This window comes from Carassius auratus, chromosome 21 (genome assembly GCF_003368295.1).
Source record: "Carassius auratus strain Wakin chromosome 21, ASM336829v1, whole genome shotgun sequence".
NCBI classification, from domain to species: Eukaryota; Metazoa; Chordata; class Actinopteri; order Cypriniformes; family Cyprinidae; genus Carassius; species Carassius auratus.
This window is the reverse complement of record NC_039263.1, coordinates 12429390-12453414: the sequence shown is the minus strand read 5'-3', so window position 1 is coordinate 12453414 and position 24025 is coordinate 12429390. Positions and strand designations below refer to the sequence as shown.

The 24025-nt window shown below is 37.2% G+C and overlaps 1 protein-coding gene across 4 annotated transcripts in view; it reads right to left on the bottom strand.

The window, feature by feature from the left end:
* Nucleotides 1-24025, bottom strand: part of LOC113038534 (ankyrin repeat and KH domain-containing protein 1-like) — a 53028-nt gene that overhangs the window by 18518 nt on the left and 10485 nt on the right. Inside the window, exons 2-7 of one of the 4 annotated variants that reach the window (XM_026196040.1) lie at nt 16979-17132; nt 6017-6173; nt 5590-5752; nt 4680-4827; nt 4299-4532; nt 78-172 (exon numbers count right to left, since the gene is read on the bottom strand). In XM_026196040.1, the coding sequence (XP_026051825.1) occupies nt 78-172; nt 4299-4532; nt 4680-4827; nt 5590-5752; nt 6017-6173; nt 16979-17132 (951 nt within the window). The remainder of the gene's footprint in view (nt 1-77; nt 173-4298; nt 4533-4679; nt 4828-5589; nt 5753-6016; nt 6174-16978; nt 17133-24025) is intronic. The other 3 variants (XM_026196041.1, XM_026196042.1, XM_026196043.1) reach the window with 3 other exon arrangements.

Sequence of the window (24025 nt, the reverse complement as noted above, 5' to 3'; positions counted from 1 at the left end):
GAGAACAATGTCTCAAAAGACCTGTGCAAACATCAGAGGAAGTACCTACAGACTGTGTAGATAGGAGATAATGTTACCATGCAGGCCTCCATGAGTGCGGTGTGCATCTCATCTGTCTTGTGCTCCTGGTCGGCTCCTGCTTCTAAGAGAAACCGGACCATGTCCAGGTGCCCTAATGAACAGACAGGATACAAATTATTTCACCCCAAAAGGTTTTTAAACAGATTGGTTTTAAAATATACAGTTGGGCATACGTGTTATGTATTGAAACATGGTTTCAAATGACCATGTTTGCATGCACATCAACATGTTTTGTTTTTCCTCATGTAATTTATTCCTGTGATGCAAAGCTGAATTTTCAGCAGCTATTACTTCGGTCTTCAGAGTAGAGACCTGCGCAAGGTTCTGTCCTGCAACCGCACACTCCTGCAGAAATATGTCTTATCTGATCCCGCTCCGGCCCACGACATTAATGTTTTGTCCCGCTCCGGACCACAAAAGTCCCGCATAAATGGATGATCCAGAACCATTGATAACTTTTAAGTTTAACATTTGTATTGATTATAATTCTGATACCTAGTCATGTAGCTTCCTTTAAAATAGTTACCATAGTAATATTCTAAGTCAGTTAAATTCAGTTAGTGCCTTTTAGTACTTCACATAACAAACTTACAGCAGCCATTAAACTTGTGATCATTTGCAGAAAGCATTGTCTGCAAGTTTTTATGGTTAATTTGCACTCAATTCAATTTATAAAGATATGAAGAGACTATATAAGATATATGACACTAAAGGAGATATTATTGAGTAGTTAGAGATAACTATAGCTTTAGTATACTTTCTGTAGTTTCACTGATTCAACATACACAGTCAACGTGGTGTGGATAAAGTGGCATACTCCCACAAGTCTACCTGTTGGAAAGAGTTTATCTATCTAACTTCAGAAAAAGACACCCAAGTGAGGGCTAAATATCTATATTTTTTTCAGTAAATTGAAGAAATTTACATTAAATGGTTCTGTAACATCTCCTAAGCTCCACAACATCCTAGCATAAACACTCCCGATAAAATATTTGTTAGTCTAAGCATCAATATTCACAAATCACTTATTTTTTAAAGAAAAGCAAGCATGGGCTTCTGCGTGCATGGTTTGGCATGGCAGAATGCGAGCAGCATGCTTCCTTTATTATCACTAAAAGCTTACATCTCAGTTTTAAAGGTTTACGATGACCAAGCCATAAAATAAAGGCTTTTTAATTTTTCTTAAAGAGAGTGCCTTGGAGTTTCCTATTTGTTCTATATTCTGACATTTCAGTTAATCGCAATCTCATAAAGCTCTGTTATAACTAAAGGTTGACCGATGTATCGGTTTTGCAGATTAATTGGCACCAATGGTTATCGGCAAAAATCCATGAGGAGTTTTCATTGCTGGAGCGGCTGAGAAGGCTTCGTTTTCATATATATATATATATATATATATATATATAGGGCTGCGTATTGTTCAAAATCTTTCGATCCGGTGCCAATTTCGATACCTCAGTTTCGATACCGGTTCCTAACGATACTTTTTTCGATACCATATGTTTTGAAATCCATTTCAACATCAGCACAAATACATTAAACACAAAACTTTTATTTGTCACCTTAATTAAAACAAATTCTGGTAACACGTCACACTCAGGATAACATTATTAATACAACTGGTTGTGCTTTTTGGATAGGGGTGTGCTATTCAGCGGCGGACTGGGACCAAAAAGTTGCCCAGGCTTTCTGGCCCACAACAGCCCACCACATCATAACGCAAACGCCCCTGTGTTTATGTCATTTATTAATTTTATATTTAAGTAAACAGTTTGGGGATTTTAACCAATAGGGCAACTGATCCTCCGTTGAAAAAAAGAAAGAAAAGAACAACAGATGTTCATTTAGCGACTCCAAGTGAGCAATACATGCTCATCAAGACACAAACATTCTTCTAGAACTCACTCTTTGCATTCAGTTAGCAGATCCATGCGAATCATGCATGAAATAGACTCAAACAATAGCTTTATGTGCTTTACAGATGAACTTGAAGTCTTTATTCATTTGAGATGTTCAATATTAGCTCAACTTTGACTCGGTAATACAAGTTCATGATCAGATTAGTGAACCCATGATTCTTTTGAGTCAATGTTTTAAAATAATCATTTATTTTGTTTAACGAAACCAGGGTGGAAACCAGTGTTTCACAAATAGATCTGAGGTGCAGGGCTCGCAAAATCGTTAGCCCCACCTCCTGGGGCTATTGTGTTTTCCAGTCCGATGAGCTATCGTGAATAGTGATGTAAAATTCCTAACTTCACTTGCTTCGCGTTGTTCACTCGCTTGAAGGGGTGAAACGGATCATAGCCGATCATTTGCATTTGTTTTAAATATTGGTGATTCAAGCGCTTTAAACAATTCACGCACGTTCGGAGCTTGCGCTCACTCATTCAAAGCACGCGCTGTGAGCAGCATTTCAGACAATGCTCGTACAGAAAATGAATTCATCTTTCGAGTATCGAAATTCGCTGTACTGGATAAATCTGTCTCTCTCTCTCTGTTTTTTAGACGACGTGAAAGGGGGCGTTTCAAGATACGCAATAGAGTAGACCAAACTAAACAGGGAGCGAGGGCAAAACACTCATCCAAACAAAAGCATCATTAACACCGGCTTTGGTTGCAATACTATTATTGCATATGTTGCACATTGCTGATTCGGCATGACTTTAATAAAGTGTAGCCGGAAACATTTTGAGAAAAAACAACTACAGTTGTGTTGTGTGACAGAGTTTTTTTCCGAAATCCTCCCTGTCTCGTCACGTCACGTGGTGGTGGACAGCCAATCACGGCGAATTTGGGTCCTTACATGCACGCATGCTACAAGCTCACACAGACACAGCTGCTTGGCCCAAAAAAAAGAAAAAGAAAAGAAAAACGGCCGCTTGGCTTTTGGAACCGAAAGATAAATAATTTTTCGATACTCATAGTATCGAAGTTTTTCGTTCGATACCATAAAGGCATCGAAGGTCGGTACCCAGCCCTACATATATAAAACACAAAAATACATATATACTTGTATACACACACACAAGGACTGGGCGATATATGAAAAAATTCTCAGACAAATCTTTTACGATATTCGATATATATTGCATTTGTATTTAAATAAAAAAACATGATTTTCTTTTGCCAATTAAAACAAACAACAATTTAGATTTAACAACTAATTTAAGCAGTTAAAAAAAAATCTAGACCAAGTGATCACTTACTGCTTTTCTACATGAACACATGTAGGCCTGTGTGTAACTGAAGTAGTGCCAAACAAGTACAGAAAGTACACTGTAAATTTTTTAGTGCATGAAATTCACAATTTAAACTATGCAACTGGGATATTCAGTTATTCAGCGATCATAATCGTAAACAATACAGTCGAGCTTTCATGGCACAACATCACGTTCCCACAAGTTAATGACACTACCACAAAATTAATATCTAGTGGCCATGACATATCACATTCCCATGAGTTATGCCGTGGCCACAATAAAAATAAGTGAAACGAACATGACACCTCCCGTTCACCTTAGCTTAAGTTCAGCATGCACACACGGTCTTCTGAATGTAAACAATCTTGATAATATCGATTACGTTCTGGGGTACTCTCCAAAATGGCGGAAGACGGTAACTCTGGGAGAAGAATTGCTGAATAAGTTATGTTATTATTTTTAAATAATTTTGTTAATTTTGTTTTCTTTGTGCACAGGTTTGGAAAGACATGAGGGCGAATAATTGAATGACAAAATTTTCATTTTTGGGTGAACTAACGCTTTAAACTTCCATGAATTTAAATAATCCTTGCTGAATAAAAATGTCCTTACAGAAAAAAAATATATACTGCCCCCTAACATTCAAACAGTTATGTACATGTAAACAGCTAAACTACAACATGCATGCTGGAAATACTAGCTATTACAATGCAATTTGGTACAATTCTCTTCTGTCTGTATTTAATATAGCCATTTTCACACTTTCAATGTGCAGATATACATGAATGTTCAATTATAGTTGAATTTGTGTAAAAAGCTTCATATAAGACCCAAAATTCGAATTAATACAGCCATATGGCTACAATTATATTCAATATCCAAAAACTAAAAAAAAAAAAGTTTCCTTAGTCTGGTTTTGGCAGCATTGTACTTTGATAAATCAATTAAATAATACCATATTCTGATTACCATCTTGTGTATGTAAACACACTGTATGATACAAATGGGACGCACCTTTATAGCAAGCAAGTGTGAGTGCGCTCTCCTTAAACTCATTGGAGTGTGTGTTGATTCCAGCGCCGTACTCCAGAAGCACACGAGAGACCTCTACGTGGCCTGCACTGGCAGCCTCCATGAGCGGAGTGTGACCGTTCTCGTTGTGATCTTCAATGTTAGCACCCTCCTTCAATAACACCTTTACTACATCAAGGAAGCCTCCAGCACACGCATATGTTAAGGCTGTGTTACCTGAAATAAAGGGGAAGACAATAGATGAACAAGTTGGTGTGTGCAAGCAAAAGGGTGAAATTGTACTTTACTCTTTTCGGTCCATTTATGTACAGCTCCGTTTCATACTGTTGTTTTCATTTTATTTATTTAAAAAAATAGTAGTACCCGTCGAGGACTGTGCGTTGACATCGGCTCCATGCACTAGAAGCAGTTTGACGATGTCGACGTAACCACCGCTTGCAGCAGCCATAAGTGGCGTGATGTCTCCTTTGATCCCTCGGTCCTCCACGTTAGCATGCATGGCAAGCAAGACCTAAAACCAGTCAAACTCATATCAACAGATGTTTTTTTTCCGCAAACAACCACAGTGCATACTTACACTAAAAATGAAAATTAAAAGGTAAAGCATGTAATTTCTTCACCACTAGCAGCACCATAAGCAATCAAAAAAGAAAGAATTGGTCTAGAAATAAAGATCCTTCGAATACAGATAATGCACCAAGCAGCTAGATCCCTACACAAATGAACAAACAAGTTTTTTAATATGCATGACCTTACTTAAACAAAACTTACTGCATATACATAAACACACATACATATTAGAAATAATTAATTTATAAACCAAACCTTACCTTTAAGGTATCAACTTTAAGGATACTGGCCTTGATAATGCTAGTTAAGTAAACATTTTAGTATAGCACTTTTAACAATATACATTTTCAAAGCAGCTTTATAGAAAAACGTTAGTTATAAAATTTTTCTTTTTAATAAATTTTAATGTTTGTAATATTTTAATATTTCTAAATCAGATTTAGCAGATATGAGCTAGGAGATAATAAAGCATATTTGGCAATGGTAACAGGCAATCAAATTCATATTTGTTATATGAATAGCTAAAAACAGCTATATTTTCTTAATTCAGTTCAGTGCCACTTCAGGTGCAGAAATTACACACAACCTTTACATCTCTATTTAATTTAAATTATTTCATTTATTTTTATTTATTATTTATACATGTGAGTTGTTGTTTCAGTCATCAGCTTCAGGATTGGAAGTGTTTGACTGTACACAGTACCTGTGCGAGCTCATAGTATCCAGCTGAGCAGGCCAGACACAGCAGGCTCTCACCCTCCTCTGTGTGTTCGTTGACGCTGCGTCCCTCGTCTAGCAGCTTCCGCACTGCATTCACGTCGCCGTCCGAGCAGGCCTCAGCCAGGCTACGGCTAAAAATAACCAGACTACTACAATTACTGCGACTGTGCAGGTGAAGCTAAACTAACTACTCGAACTGAAGGCTCGTGCAGGAGCAGGAAGACTTACACAGCTGCTTGTGTCTAAAATATCAAGTGTGCTTTAAACATTCAGTGATCATTAAAACACATACTTAACATTGCTTAGCTTTTTAGCCTTAATCAAGTAATTCTTGCTGGTTGAACACGAATGTTGCATCATAATGTGTGGACACAGGAAGAGAAATCGTGTGTGTGAGAAAAGATGCCTACTTGTCGGCCTGGCTGGCGTTGAGCGTGTTTTCGGCCCTCATGCGTGTGAGGGCGGCGGCGGCCTCGTCCAGCGCGCAACTCACCGACGACGTCAATCGGCGTAACACCTCTGGATCTGCAAAGGCTTTGCCATCGGCAGTGGAGAGTTTACCAATGCCTGTAGCATCCAGCCCAACACCAGCACCACACGCCATCCAGCAAGAACAAACGCATCCATGGTTAGTACAGGCCCAACACGCTCACACACACACAGGAAATACAACGGCTAGTTAGCCATTTCACACCATGCAATTTTAGTAATGTTTTATCTTTATATTTTAAAGCTCCGAGGGAGTTTAAGAATGGCATAACACACTGTAAATGCTCAAAGAAATGATGCTGATGGTGACCAATGAAAGAAAAAAAGGATGGTTATCAAATTGCTACTAGGCAGTCCCTCCAGGATTTTGGGATGGCTGAATTTATCGCAAACTCTGGGTTTTTTTTCTCAAATATTTGCACATTTTCATAACTGCCGCAAATTTCCTGCAGAATGTGGACTTTGACACATCCCGTGACATCATCACAATGTGCATTCAGTCACAGAAAGGTCGTTTCTCAGTTCCAAAAATTTAATTAACAGCCTTGTGTACTCCTCATGACTGATGTAGTAGAGCCGGAGTCACCAACCCATCGATCGCGGTCGAGTAGTCGATCTTGGAAGCATTTTAAATCGGGTTTTACGTTTTTTTTTTTTTTTATTCATTATTATTTAATAATTTAAAGTGCACCATGTTTGAGCCTATTGTGTGTAGTAAATTGTGTGTAGGGGAGGGAGAGGGGTATATCTGTCAAATCAAAATAGCCTATAGTTTACATATAATGTCTGTAAAATAACCGCTTTCTTTATACTTTCACCTGGCACCGTAGCGCGAACCTCCACTGACCGCGCGTGCACCTCCCAAAACAGACGAGACATTATACTTGACGCAACTGTTTTAGACTGAAAACCAGACCATACAACTGATTTAGCCACATAGAGGTGGCACGGTTCGCTGAAAAAAAAAAAACCAAACCGTTTGGTTCATCACACACGGTTCGGCACGCGCTTCAACTTAAATCTGACAAAGCATCTGTAATATCATCTGTAATATGGCTTGCTATAAATGGCATGTAAAAAAAAACAGGGTTCAGATAATAAATGTTTCTGTTGATGCATGCGCATTCTAGCTTCCCAGACATTACAAAAACATAAGTAAAAAAAACCTGGACAAACATTCACTCTTGTTCAACGCGAATGCTGTATATGAGCAGTAATTTATTCTGTCATCACCTGGGTGCTGATATCGGCGTTTAAACTAAACTCATTTAGGCTTTGTCAGTTTAAACATTTAAGAGCCAGAGGACACGAGTTCGCATGCAGTGTGAAAATTTGTGCATGCACTCATCCAGCCGTGCAAACCCGCACCTCGGCACGCGCAAATATAAACTCTCTGAAGTGTTGTGTTTATATGGACAAATTCACACAAAAATAATGTCAAAATGTCTGTTTTGGTAAGTATCCTACAGCAGATATAGCCAGCTGAACGTAGGCCACTGTATCAGTGCATTCTTTATATTAATCGAACAGCAACAACAAAAGAAATCACTCACTGCTCCTGATTAAAAAGCTTTTTAACTTTAATAAAGAACAATCTTTAATTTATACAGTAAAATATGCGATGCTAAAATATTTTTTAAGAATTGAAGGATGAATGTTGTCAATATTTTGTATGCTAGTTGCACTAACCTGAGTATTTCCATTTTGAAGTGTTTGAAATATGTTTTAAAAGGGAAAGTGAAACAGTACATTATTGGCTTAGGCCTGTAATTGACTGATTATTGTGTTTATATACGAGTAATAAGCCTCTGGAAATACTCAATGTTATATTACTGTTGAAAATGTTGCATTATAGTTGGCAGTTTGTATAGTTATATACTATTTGTATAGTTAAATAATTTGCTAGTGACTAACAGGCAACAAGAATGTGTAGAACTTGCATTATGGCTTTTTTTTTTTTTTTTTTTTTTTTTTTTGCAAGTGGTAGATCTTGGTTTACATTTGGACTTTGGATGTGATCTTATGCTCGAAAAGGTTGTTGACCACTGTACTAGAGCTACATTAGATAAACCAACAAATTGAAACGATTCCATGCAACTAGTTTGGGCTAGTACAGACGAAACAAAATGCGAAAGCGCATGTTTGGCAATATTTTGGATGTTGAAAGACCTACTGTTTAATTTAAGGATGATTTTGGAAGTTTTTTTTAAACAATTTCTTATTTAATTGGTTCCACATTGTTTGCTGATTTTTACTTTAGTTAAACTTGGTATCATTTATTTTATTTGACATCAAAGTGTATGCCCTGCCTCTTAAAGTTTATATCCGAACTAAAAAAATTTCATTCCAGTATAGCTGTATCTTGTAATTTATGAACAAGATTGCGTGGGTGACTGAATCTGTTCGCAATCTGGATATTTATTTAAATATCCAAAGGTATACGACAGTAAACACAGGACACAACAATATATGTTTTTTCTGTGTTCAAGCCATCTCTGGCTTTTTCATAATAAGTAGCCTATTTTTATAATCCATGCTAATCGACGTAGCCATTATCATCGCATAGAATTATCCGCCTCGTTCTGTGACAAAAATCGCACATCAGATCTCAAAATGAAGTTATTTCAAACACTCGACAGATATAAAAGCACAAATTGTAATAAAAACACATTAATCTTCAGCATGATGGCGGGCCACAAAATTGATGTACCCCAGGCACAGAAGCTACAGGAGTCCAAAATGCTAAATGATGGAAACATGCACAAAACATGATTAGTAACTATGATTAGTTTAGAAAAATAACTGGGAATTTTTTCAATTCCCAATAAAATTTGACTTGGGTCGGATAAGTAGGCTCACATGTGCCTGTAAGAGCACGAAATATTGCATAAAAGTGTCTGTGTGAGTAAGTGTGAGGTCTTATATCAAGAGCCGGTGTGTGTGTGTGTGTGTGTGTGTGTGTGTGTGTGTGTGTGTGTGGGAGAACTGGGAGAAAACAGGAGGAGACCAGCAAGTTTATATAAACTAGGGCAGGCTAATGGCAAATACCTCATGATACAAACAACTCAAAACCTTTTGGGGTCAGATTATTATTATTTTTTTAAAGAAATTAAGATTTCTTAAATTCATAACTAAGTGAACTCATATCAAAAGAGATGAAGACATTTGTACATATTTTTACAACAGATGTCAAATGAACTTGATTCTGCAAAAAAGCAGCACAACTAGCCTAATTTTTTTACATTGAGTAGTATTTCTTAAGCATATAAGAATGATTTCTGAAGGAACATGACACTAAAGACTGGTGAAATGGATGCTGAAAATTTCAACTTTTCCATTAAAGGAATGTTGCATTATTTAAAGTTTAATGAAATTAATTAAAATTGTTAAATTCCCAACAGTATTGTTCCATACTCTATTTTAGACAATTTTTCAAACAGACCCCAAAGCTTGGAAATATTGTATTAGGTCTGGGCGATAGAGGTCTGCACGGGATTGTTTTTTAAGTCCCGCTCCCGCCAGCTCCCGCTGGGGTTATATCCGCACCCACCCGTTCCCGATATATATACACTCTTTGTTCACCTGCTTAGAATAATTTTCTTCCTGACGCGACCATCCCGCTAAATTTAGATTGCATTTCCAGAATTTCACATTTACATTTCCACTGAGAAAATAAAAATGTAGTCTGCACAAAAATTGTATATATTATTTTATTTGCCTTGTCAAGATACAAAATGTAACATTTTGCTGCCAACACCGTAGGGGGGAAAATGTCTTTTTTTTAACAAAACTGGAAGCTTTTTTTATTTTTATTCGTATTGTCAAAATACGTAACATTTTGCTGTCAGCACAGTTGAACATCCTTCAAGGACAGCACATCCACACTTTGCCATTCTTTTTGAGGGCCGTATATTTACCACCGCTACAGTCTGCCCTGAGGACCGTTATACACATGCTGCACGCACAGACCCCTCAAATACAATGCATGACACAGAAAAAACTGGTCCATGCCAGGCTTGGGTGGTAATATGGTATACCGCGGGATCTAAAAATAGCAACGGTATCAGTTCCAATACCGTCATACTGTAAAAAAAACAATGCACTTATATAGGAGACAAGGATTAAATATTAAATATAATTTATTTAATGCCTAAAAATGTGTATGCGTGGTTGTCATCGCGTAACAACGAGACGAGGAGAAAGAGAGAGGAGGGGAAAAGATGGCGAGTTGCGCACCGAGGGACCTGGTCCCAAAAAAAAATAGACCATAAATTCTGCAGTTTGCCAGTATTTCGGGTTTCGACCGAACGAGAAGGGAGAGGTGGTAAATAAGGACAAGACTATTTGCAAATTGTGCCCTCACGAAAAAAGATGACTCTGGGAATATGCTGCAAAAAAAAAAAAAAAAAAAGCCGATGCAATGGCAGGTCCTGTCGGCATCGGCAACGTAGAGGACCAAATCGGAGCTGAAATAACAGCCTACTGTTTAGAGCCAGTTAGTCAAGGAGACGAGGACCCACTTCATTCATGGGAAAATGCTGACTGGTGTTTTCCCCAGATGTCGCGAGTGGCACGAAAGTACCTGTGCGTCTGTGCCACAAGCACACCATCGAAGCAGGTTTTCAGCACCGTAGGTAAAGTTGTCAGTTATATTCGTTTATTTCAATTAAGTTTAATGAGACAGACGTTATTTTTCAGCACTATTTATGGTTTCTGTCATTTTGGAACAAGCTTACACACAATAAGCTTGAACATTACACATCGTGTTTTGTAGCTGAAAAACTTTAACAACGCTAACAAATAAAAATAGCCTACAGATTAAAAGCAAAAAAAAAAAAAATAAAAATAAAAAAAAATAATGAACAAAGAAAACGTAAAGCAGCCTGCAGCAATTATGCCATTGTACAGAATGTAGCTTACACTTAACTTTGAAACTGTCTGCAAATCTTTTTTGCTTTTTTTTCTATTGTTTTACATGTTCTTGTTAAGAAACACGGGCATGTAAACATGATCAGGGGAAAGTCGGCTCCTTAGTCTGTTAAAAATAAGGCCGGCCGCGGAGAAAACGCGCTCTGACGGCACAGACATTGGCGGAACTCACAAATAACGGTGTGCTAAGCAAATAAGTTTTGTGAAGCGCTTCGTGTTTTCGTTTCACCACTAAATGGGATCCTCATCTGGTGGAATACATGGCTCCAGCAAGAACTGTTCCCACTCGTCTCGGCTGGACTCTCTGTAATCGTCGCTGGAGAACTGGAGAAGAAGAAGATCTTTTCCGACGAGTGGGCATTGCATCCTCTTCATCCTTGGTGACGTCACCTTCAAGGAAAATGTTCCGATAATGTTCCAAAAAGTTTTTTTTTTTCTTACTTCTCTCATGTTTTCATTGAGAAACCTGAGATCTTTGGGCCGAGGGTCTAGGGCAGATGCGAGAAGAGGAGTTTTCACTGCATTCTCCAAGTTAGCGGTGTTTATTCGTTGCTTGAGAGACGCCGGAACAATGTTCTTGAATGCGGTCACTTTCTGTGATTCTCCACGGCATATTTGAAGTACTGTAGAAGACCGCAGTTCTTATTCATTCATTAATTATTTTTTTGCTTTCATACATCTTCAAATATGCCGTGGAGAATCACAGAAAGTGACCGAATTAGGTTTTATAGTGGACTTTTTCCCCTTTTTTCTTTTCTTTGTGGCAAGCAAAAATATGTCGAAATTCGAATATCATTTTTATTTATCGAATAATTAGAGCCGAACGAATATTATAATAATAATATCTGTGCACACCCCAAGTGATTTTATTGATTTGTGTGCGCATCTCTGCACAAAAACTGTTCTGTATGTTTATGTTAATTTAATTATGTTTGACTATTGCTATTTGTTGCTAATAAAAGTTGTTAATATTGTTGTGCATGTCATTTTGTTATTGTTTCAGTATTAGTGTTTGGTATTCAGTTTCTGAATGGTTTAGGCACTAGCCAACAGTTTGGTGATGCGGTCTCAGCCTTACATCATATTTATTTTTATTATTCACGGTAATACCGTATACCGAGGTAAAATAGGGAGGAGGTTTGGCGGTATCAAAATTTGGATACCACCCAAGCCTAGTCCATGAGTGCAGCGCGTGCATAACGGTCCTGAGTGCAGGGCAGGCTGTATCCTATACCGGGTGGTCGATAAGATTAAGATTAAGTAAAGCGAAGATATGCTGTTCTGAAAGGACGTCGGGAATGTGATATTGAATGACCGACCACTCCCACTGAAATTACCCCAGAGTTACCGCCCACTACCATGTTTTAGTCGGAAATTTAAACCCGCAGTGCAAAATATGTGGTCGGGTCCCACGGGACAGCCGCGGGAATGCAGACCTCTACTGATACTTTTTTATTATTTTAATTATTTTTTATTATTATTATTTTTTTTTTATATTTGATAATATTTGCCCTCTGTTCTTATAAAATTTATAATGTAAATTTAATTCTTGTAGGGCTGCACGTTCTCAAGTTTTTCATTAACCGTTAACCGAGGCCCTTAGCGGTTAATACTCGGTTAACCATAGTGTGCCATAGTAACCATAACCATAGTAATTTCCGGACATTGGCCGAAAAAAAAAAATGAATGTCCGACAAAATTTAATCTCTCCAGTAAAATTGTCCTATTAAAACTGCCTAATAATGCCGCCCATTAACACAATCTGAATTTGAGAATAAGCCTAAAATGTATAAGGCAAAAGGTAACAAGCAGACTCCGCGGCCGCCTCGCTAAGGCTATGACTATGACTATGTTTGACACGTACAATATTTGAAAATCGATAATTATTTATTTATTTATTTAAATTACATTTATATCTGAATTTATGTCAACCTATAGACTTTCAAATATCAAAATGTCATGAATTAATATGTATTTTTGTACAAAATGACATATAAACATATTTTCCTATTATACTTTGCCTGGAAACGCTTCCAACAAGGCGTCGGTTCTATTTCTAGCATGCACGTGTCGAGCCGCGCCTGAGCCGCGCGTCTCACGCAGGCAGTCGGCAAGCTCTAACCTGTTAACATGGGAACCGAATTAAAAACAGACACGCTACGCAGCTGAGATGCTTTCGCCACGCATCCAGTGTGTCCTGACCGGCATAATGATGCCCGGGTGTTGGCTGTTGAGATTACAACAACGAGGTTGTACTTGAAGTATATCTAAGCACTGTATTGCAATACTTGCATTTTGCCCCGTCACTCGTATTAGCCCGCTTCATATTAGAAAAAATGACTTCTTCTTGTGGACATTACAAATGTCTGGGAGCGCTCTGGCGGTCTCTGGTGGTGCAAAAATGTATTACAACTAAATTCAATGCACGCCATTGACGTCACTTAACCGAGCAAAATGTTTCACTCGGTTACACAATTTTTAACGGTTAATCGGTTAACCGGTTAACCATGGACACCCCTAAATTCTTGTATTGTAACTTTTATAAGTTTTATTTTATCAAATCAAATTACAACGCCCACAACACTATATTCATTGTTAGGCTGCCGAAACTCCGAACACATGTGAGAATCAAAACAGAAAAGGCCTATAACCCAAATAAGGATAAATTATATTGGAACACATTTCCAAAATAAATTGCATACACATTTGCATGTTGCCATTACAGTAGTCAGAACAGAACAACAAGCAAATAAAATATAAACTGATGTTACAAAAGTGATTCAGGTCAAGATCAGTAAGTAATTTTTTGTTTTTTGATTGCACAGATCCAATACACCCTTGTTTTATTTCGCAGCTCTTTACGTTCACTTAAGACGTAACCAATTGTATTTATGGGATTTTTATATAATTGTGTATTTGTTCATCAGAATGTGTAAGAATGTGAGAAAGAGAGCTCAGTCCAGTGTTTGCGTAAATAAGAGTAGGCTTTTATTAGGGATGCACCAGTTGACCGGCGATAAATTGGAACCAGACTTCTTTTTTGCTTAAAATATGCGATCGGCAATCGGCCGATTTTTCCGAAAGTACACTCGCGTGCACAGACTACATTGTAATCATTCGCCATGTCATTTGTGTGGAAAAGTATTTCGAAATCTGTGCGCAGGACACAGGCAGCTGATCAGTACTGGAAATGTAGAGTTTAATGTCTGAGGCACAGATAGGAAGCGAACAGCCGTTGGTGTACTGGCCCACAAATAAGAGCCTTTCCTGTGCACTTAAGCTATTTTATTGGATGAATGAAACACTTTGGATCTATGTTTTATTCGCACCAACATTATTTGATTTTAACATTTTGAAAAATGTATATAGCATACTTTTATTTAGTCTCACTGGTAAAAACTTTTTCTTATTTAAAACCAGTAAAAATACTGAATGCTGATTAAGAAACATCTTATTGAATGTGTGTTGATTGTGTTGTTTGGACTGTAGAACTATGCAGTTATTGCCTTTAATTTCAAATGGTTACAGTTAATCTTATTTAAGGCCAGTTCTCTGTAGTTTCAACCCAATTCAAAAACAAAAGCTAAATGCTGATGTCTGTACCATCTATGTTTGTATTGAATGTAGGCTACTTACTGTTCAGTTACTGCTGTTAATTTCAGATGGTTACGGTTATGGTTTTCAATAGACAAAGCCAGTTTGGGCTATTAAATACCTACTTACAGTTTCAAAAGCGATTTTCACCATAAACCTGGTGATAAACAAGGGCAGTTTATGTCTTAAAAATGTTTGTGTGCTATGCACCATTCCCAAACCTCAAATTTGAAATGCAGGCCTGCGTTTTCAATTCCACCTCGGATGTTCACAAAATCTGCAGAATTTGAGCACAGGCAATCCCTCAATCTTAAAGCAAATGACCTTTAGGTAACTACAGTAGCAATATTCAGATTCCTATTCAACCAGGAAGAGCAGTATTTGCTTTCCAATGAAAGAATGACGCAAAACAGATAATGCTTGTGGTAGCATGAAGGTGTTCAGTCACAATAGTGCAGTGCAGGTGGAATGAAAACACGTCCAAGCGTGTGTAAACAGTAGGTAACTTATGAACAGCATAATGAGTGCACAATCAAGTGAAATAAAGACAAGCATACAGACACAAACGACCAAGCAAAGACAAAAGACATACGTCCACAAGCTCTGCACAGATAGAGAAAGCAACAGAGATGCTCACAGTCACAAATGAAGACACACATAGAGACAGTACACAAGTGTACTAAAGGCCAGTGCTGAGTCATGAGTGAGGCTGGTGCTGCTGTATGGAAATTCATTGTTGCCACTAATCTCCGCTTTGGTTCCTCTGCGAGATAACTATCCGCTCATGGGGCAGGGCAGGTTGGTAACATGCTGGGGCTCACCCAAACAAGCACACACAATGGCATAACGCAGACTAGGTCAACAGAAAATGGCAAAACTTGGTGCCAAGTACCATCAGCCACCAGTTTCCCAGTTTATAAAACATTATGAAATGCTCTGCAGACAAACCCCCAAGGTTTCCCAAGACCCTTTACGCAGTGCTGTAGATTATTAACATCGGAGCACTCACATCCAGTGCAAGCTCACTCTGGACCATAAGGACTGGAAATGCTACAGGATGTAAAGCATGTATAAATAAACAGGTTTTACGGATTTGCAGGGCTATATTAAGCACTTACTCTCAGAATACAGATACTTCTGCATGTGAACTCAAACTGCCTGCACTGCTCAATCAGTAGTAGATCTATATATACACTGTAACTGTCAACTCTTTAGCCCAGAGAGACCCAGATGCAACACTTTGTTTCACGTCATAATAAATATCACACATAAGAGAAACACATTAACACTTTGCTATATAGCTTTTAAAATGAACTGCTTTTTTTTGTTAGGGCTACAACTCGCAAATATTATGAAAATCAATTATTTCCTCAATAAACTGAATCTCCATCTTACCCACTGCTCTTTTAAACAATCTGCAAATTGAAATCATTATAATATTTTATACACACATATACATATACACATATATATACACAAACATATACACAATATGGATTTACAAAAATATTAAATTTTCATGTGCATCTTGTCAGTAAAGCCACTTATCAGCATATTAGAAGGGTTCTGAAGGATCATGTGACACTTCACTGGAATAATGGCTGAAAATTTTAACTTTGAAAGTCATTTTTTAATTGTCTTAGTCCTGTGTCAAATTTAATTTTTATCCCATTTAGTCAACCTTGCCCTGTTTTTGTTTAGTCAAGTTGTAGTCGATTAAATATCTTAGCATTTTAGACTAGTTTTAATCAACAAAAACTTCAAAATCACATTTTACTGTATAATGGTTTAATGTGGTTTAAACTGATAAATGTGGAGTATGTGGATTGTCTTAACAAAAAAAAAAAATCAGTTTTCATACAAAATTAACATTAATGAAAATTTCAGCTTTGTTATCACAGTAATAAATTACATTTTAAAGTAGAAAACAGCTATTTTAAATTGCGAATTTAAATTATGTTTCTTCAAGAAATAAATGCAGCATTGATCATTGATCATGGCAGTGTATAAAAGGTTACAATACAAAGTAATAAAAAATCTAATGCATTTTTTTATAGAAATGTTCTCTGTACACCGTTATGACATTCTTCATTGATTACTTTTATTGATTATAATCTTATAGTTTTTGCAGCCCTTATTATTTATGAATATTTACGATTCTGTGGGAATTTTGTGGCAACAAATTCCATCAAAAAGCAAATCAGAGGATCTTTGCTCTGAAGAAACTAAAAGCGCGACTCATGCTCAGCACTGTGGAGATGGTGAATAAACAAACAATCGTTGTGAGCACATGCATGCAGAGACACGGGATAAATCATTAGGCTTAATGCGATCACTTCAGGGTCGGCCGGAGGATGTACCTGCTGCTTCTAGTAATGCCTCGAGCCGGGCCTGTGTTTCTGGGTCTACTGTTCTGAGGTCGGCTCCGTCTGCTGCGCTGGATAGGAGCAGCTCTGAAGCTGTCTTTAGTACGGGGTTATCCAGATCCTCCTGGTCTAGTATGAACGATTCCACCTGCATGGAAAGATACAATGTAAGTGACTGTGCTCATATTTACTAAACAAGGAAAAGAGCAAAAGAAGTGGTCTTTCACATTTCTCTATACATTAAATTTAACTTCAATTAGTCTGAAGACAGAATGAGTTTCTTGAACATATTGGCAATACTTGTGTCTGTTAGAATCTGCAGACTATGGGCTGACTTATGTATATGTTTTGCTCCAGTTAACACAGGGACGGCACAGCATGACAATACCATACATCGGGAAGTGCTGGAACGACACAAGAGCCTCACAATGATACTGCAATGACCAGTGGATACAAAGTAGTCACACACTCACTGGCATAAAGCATTTTTTCTAGCAAAGAAACACAAACTTCAGTAACTTATCAAGACTTCCAAATGAACGAACATCACATGCATTAAAAGCTGATTAACTGCCATAATCACATGTGCTGAGAAATTATTTGGAAAGGAAGTTTGAATTAAAAAGTACTAAATAGACATGACTAAGTCAACATATTCCATATCATTTGTGCAATATGGACAATATGCCAGAAATGTTTTAAAACTTTCTCAATCTGTCTAAGGTAGACGTGTTAAAGTAAACGTGTCATATGTGCTATGCGTCATGTGCACTACGTCTATTTGTGCCTGAAATGACAAACACGTGCAAGTCAAAATGCTTGTCTCTTAGAGATGTAAATCGGATGGTTCGACACTATATGATGCAATATCAATTTTCGCAGACTTGTAAGTGCATTACTGCCACCTATCACTCAAGTGGACCATTGACACTATCTACAATATCAATTAAAAATGTCAATGGTCCACTTGACTTCCACTTATATTGATAGGTAATGGCAAATGTTTCATGTTTACATTTGCATCTTGTTTTTAAGCCCATAAAAAGTGACGTGTTCGTCCTAATACATATGTTCTTATTCTAATATATTTTAAAAAAATCACTTACATTGTTGGTAGGTTATCATTGAACAAATGAACACACACTACTATAAAAAAAAAAAAAAAATCTAAACTAATGCACTGCCTATACTTTATTTCACGTACACACAGATCATGTAGCGGCCGCACTTTCTTGACAGGGAGATGGTAACATTGTTTCTAAAGGAATTAAAGCCACAGCTTCACTGTTAATAGAGAAATGCAGCAAAACAGTGGTAATTCATAAATTCACAGCCTCTCTCTCTCTCTCTCTTAAATGAACACCTGATGAATTACACTTGCCTGAGAATGGAGTATTGAAGTGGAGATCGCCAAACAGCAAGCTAAGCGGTGGTTTCAGAAAGCAAGTGTGTTTATCTACAGTGGAGAGAGAGTGCGTACACATGGTTGCTAGGCTGACAAAGTAGCACACTTTAGCCCTATTCGGACGGGACTAGTTTTACAGGGGGTCGTTAGAGAAATCTGCGTTTCACAGACGTACTTGGTGATTTTAATCCCGTCCGAATCTCACACAACCTCTGTGATAATTCCAGAGCAAATTACCTACCGTTTTTCAGCAAACTCAGTGATCCTCTGAGAAAACTAATGCCGTCCAAATGTGAAGGTCTGTGATTGCCAGTGATATTTTATTTCACACCGCATTTCCTTGTGTGTTTTGGCCAACGTGAATTACCGTAGATGCTCTTACCACACGGATGTTTGATATATTTGCTTAGCGGCAAATAAATAATAAAAAAATAATACAAATAATAAACTCAAGAGCAAGATCGTGTAAACTGTTAATACCGGTTATTGTAATATCAGCATCAGGTAAGATTACACACGTTCATTTATGTACTCTGTTACATTTAACTAAAAAAAAAAAAAAAAAAAAAAAAAAAAACGAAAACAAGTTAAACTAAGGGAACCACACATTAACATGGTTTTACTATACTGGCCATTTAGTATTTATTGTGTAATAATACTAAGGCAATCATTCTGAATGAATGCAATGCACGCATACAGAGCGCGTGATCTCTGTGACGCCCAGATGCACAAATCAGACCCTCCCGCCTCTGTAATAAACACGGAGATACTAGTCCCATCCGAATTAGTACATGGAAATCACAGACGTCAGGTGGTAAGAATAGAAACTCAAATGTAGTTTAGAAAACTAGTCCCGTCCGAATAGTGCTTTAGCAGATATTTCCGTATTGCGCAAGTGGGAAGCTCTGTTTTGGGGATTATTTCTCTTTATATCAGGGAACCCAGTTGTGTATTCATCCCCGCACTTTTCTACTCCATTTCAAACGTTTAACGTATAATATTTTGTTCAGATCAAAATGTCATTATGACATTGTATGTTACAATAGTAAATAAACTGTGAACCTTTACAGCAGAGTCTAAAAATGTGTGGTCTTTTATAAAAATACATTTATACATTACACTTTTAACTAATTTCTCCACTTTACATAGTGCACAAAAAGTGGTTCAATATCACTGAATGTTACAGAGCATTACATGATTATTGCAAATCCCACTGTTCTGGTTAATTCATTTTTATTTATTTAGGCGTATTGATTTTTTGCTAAGGTTTGCATATGGTGGTGTGCTTCTAATGGCAGCTTTTCTAAAAATATAGCCTATTCCTAAAATAACAAATATCCCAATATATCGCCTTGCTAACAGTATCGCAATGTATCGTATCACAACCCGTGTCGTTATATGTATCATGTAGCTAGATTCTTGCCAATACACACTCCTACTATACAGTGTTATTTTACATTTGATTATTCAATTTGAATACTGTTAGACTTAAAAATATAAAGTATGGTTTATTTCATTTGTATCTTTGTTGTATTATGCATCTATACTTGTAATTTATTTTCTATGCTGATTTCCCCATCTACAAATTCACCCCAATCATAGATTTTTTTTCTTCCGCAAATATAGTGATTTCTTCATATCGCAATATACACTGCAGAAACAAAATATTGCAATGTCAGTTTTTTTCCAATATCATACAGTCCTAGTGTGTATATTTTATATACACACACACACACACACAGAGAGAGATGAACATTCACAAAACTGTTTAAGTGTTAAAATGTCTAATAGAATAATACAAAGCCAATACAAGCCAAAATAACAACAACAAAAACAACAACAGTCCCAGTGTGTCCCCTTGAAAGTGAACAGGTAATTAACACAAGTGAGGGCACTAGTCGCAAAGTTCACATCAGCCATTAGGTCTAACCCCCACCCCCCCCACCCCTCTCAAACGCAGCTGGGAGAAAGAGCTGTGTGCTATTTAGGCCCTGAGCCTGTGAGGAATTACTGTAAGCATTAAGATGAGCTGATCAGCAGGTTTCCCCCTCCTTCTCTCCCTTTTGCCCTTGACCTCCACACAGCTTCCTTAACACCCACTATAGGGCGACCCACACTGTTACTGGGAGTTACTGGGAGGAACTAGGCTGCTTGTGAGCATAGGCAGGAGTTCGGTGATGGAGCCTGGAAAGACCAGAACGGTACAGTGCTCTCCAAAGCCATGAGAAGCATTTTCTGAAAGTACAAATATACTACAATTTTTAAGACAAAAATAAATCTTAAAATTCATGATCATTCCACTTATTTGTGATTAACAGATTAATGGGATTACAAGATTTTACTACCAGTAAGAAAAATATAAAAACAGACTTGTGTCAAAGCATCTCCTAGCAATGAACCTTTAAATCTTATACTGGTAATATGAGGGATATCAAAAGTTCAGCCAGGTCCAACTCAGCTAAATTGAACTCCGATCCCATGACGGTCACAGACCGAGATAGACAGCTACTTGGTAGGATTGTTTGAATGAAGTCTATTTTAAAGCTCACTAAGGACAGATTTACAAACAGACTGTACTAGCACAAACTAATGTTGTCACAGTACCAAAATTACAGTATTTGGTAGCAATACCAGTGAATACCACACTATTCGTACACACACATATATATATATATATATATATATATATATATATATATATATATATATATATATATATATATATATATAAACACACACATTCTCTGTCAGCAGGAGGCGCCGCTAGAATGGGAGAGATAGAGGTTTCCCCCGGTAACAGCTGTAATCACAAATGCTGCCAGATGAAATTAAAATCACATCCATAATTTTCAGAAGACCGTCCGTTTCCTTCAGAAATATTCCTTCAGTGATATAAAAACCCCCGCACAGGGTTTCGACTTTGACACATGCAGTGCTCATATTTATTAAATGAAGTCAAAGCCTTTTGGAAAATCTATTTGTGGTGGTCAGTTTTGATATTGTGGCGGCCGCTACAAATAAATCAATGTATGGGTTACACAATGAATCTTGCCTTCTGGAACTTTTATTTGATCTGGGTGTCAGTCTTTAAACACTTTTGGTAGTCTGTTGTGTTTCATGCCTTTAAATGTCGCCACATCTCGGTGCTTTTATGAAGAGAGCGCATCTCTGCACCTTTCGGATAGCACATCAAGAACCGGGTTGACCGGGTACTCTGTACCACTGGCACTTAAACCTGGTAGCGTAACTTTCATTTTTTTAGTACCGACTTGGTACCGAAGTACCAGGTCTTTTGACAACACTAGCGCAAACCCTCTTTAGGTGTTAAAAAAAAAAAAAATTAGATGTACAGCATAATATCAGCAAATTAAAAGACAAGGACAGTTTTGTTTTTGTGCATTACCTCATTACATATGAATTTGTAGTAGCTTCCCTTTAAGGCAACATTTTTGGGAGGACAATATATAACTGAATCATTCAAGGTTTATCATCATTTCTGCTTGTTTGCAACTCTAGACTAATTAGCTCTTTTTAGACTGTGTTAGTCATTATTGGAAATAACCACTCCACTCCTGTTGGTGGCTTTTATGGGATTTTTGGGCCTTGTTAGGTGAATATGGTCAAAAATCAGCATTTATTTAAAAAACACAGCAAGAACATTAAAGGCCAATTTATGCGTTGGACCTACGCTGTAGCCTCTATACGTGCACCACTTCAAAAAATCTAACAATTCCCTTTTTTTGCTTTCACACACAACCCGTAAAGGTCCTGTAAATACACGTGACATCAGGGTGTGACATGTAATGAACGAGTCGAAAACGCTAAGCACATTAACTTTTACTGAAGCTAGCGAACGATCTCAGTGTCAGCGAGGATAGTGAGGAACTAACTGATCTCTGCTTCATTACAGTTTGCACATATTTTTTCGTTGCGAACGTTGATCTGCCTTCAAACCAACTAGTAAAAGTCGCGCGATAACGTGCGTCATCACTATGACACGGTATTAGATCTGGCTTTTGTTCACACAGTGCAGTTTCTGGGACTGAACCCGGCAATGTTACTAGGTCCTTAACCCGGGATCAGTCCCGGAATCAATCCCGGGATTTGTTTGCTTTCACACAGAAGGTGACCCGGCAACGTTCCGGCAATTTGCTGGGTCCGATGTGCAGTGTGAAAGGGACTTATGGCATTTAAAATAAAACGATCCCAAACGCAACTGTGGCACATGTGGCTATAATAAGTTATATTTCTATAATACGTTTTATTTATATAAAATAAAACAAAGCAAAGAACAAGTATCGTATTATACTACACAGCATTATACATCAGTAGTTGTCTGCGACAATGTTGATCTGCCGTGGTACAAGTCCTTGTGGAGATGGAAAGAATGCAATCTTCTCTTGTTCCTTTTGTAGGTTTAAATAATGATTTGATATTTATTTGTCGCTGTCACAGCTATAATGCTTCTCATCGACACAGAAGTATAAATGAAAACTGATGCATAGCCTGCAGCGTAAAGGCTATGGCATAGGTCCAATGTAGAAGTATAAATCAGCCTTAACAGTAAAATAATATTACAATTAAAAGTAACAGGAACAATACTTTTTTTTTTTTTTTTGTTGCTGCAATAACTATTGTGTATTTTTTATCTTTATAACAATATTTGTCCACAGTAAGATCTGTGCAGAGCTCATATCATACTATATGAACTTAGGTCATCGCTCATATGAGTGTAGATAAAGTTCACTGAGCTAATATTAAGAATTTAAATACTGATATGAGAATTGCAATAAATACTATTACATTTTCTTTTGCATTGATGTGATGCTTTCAAACATCAATCAAAATGAATAGTAAATGTCACTCATTCATTTCAGACTAATATATAACAGTAACCTTGTATGAGTTTTTAATTGTTCCTGTGGTAAGCCACAGAACCCTTCAAAGCCACCATGACATCTGAGGGTGCTCAAACAATGTCTGATGTAGGATTACTTTGATTTTGAAATGCAAATAATAAAAAGGAAACAGACAAGCATGCTTAAATAATTCAGTTGTAAGCACTTGCTGAATGTAAACAGACCAGGAGACATATGATGCTTTCAATCAAATTCTTTTCAGTTAAAATCTGTCTGCTATTGCCAGTGCAAACTGTTGATAAAGTTCTAGACTACCAACACACAGCAGGAGGATCTGCTCTGAGCTCTTGCACACTGATTTGTAAGGAACTGAATAATTATTGTTCATTAACAGTTCCGTTATAGATTTAAGTTATTTTGAGAAAGAAACTACAGACAAATGTAAACTACAGAGTAAATTCACAAAGCTTTCAAATTATTAGCCAATTTCAAATGTTATAAAAACAAACTGTAATTCTTGTAAAATACTGTTAAAAAACTTTTTTTGGACGTGAGAATCAAAGTTATTGTATAATCTACAGTGACAAACCATAACTTGACACTCCCAGAATTCCCTGCATGATACTTCATATCTGATGGGTTTTTTTTTTTTATTGAAATAACATACTTTTTAGTTTTTTTTTTCCTCATCAGTTGTGCACATTTATGGTTTAAATCTTACATCTCATGTTGTCAGAAGAATGTTCATTGCATCATTTATGTATCATTTGTGTCAGC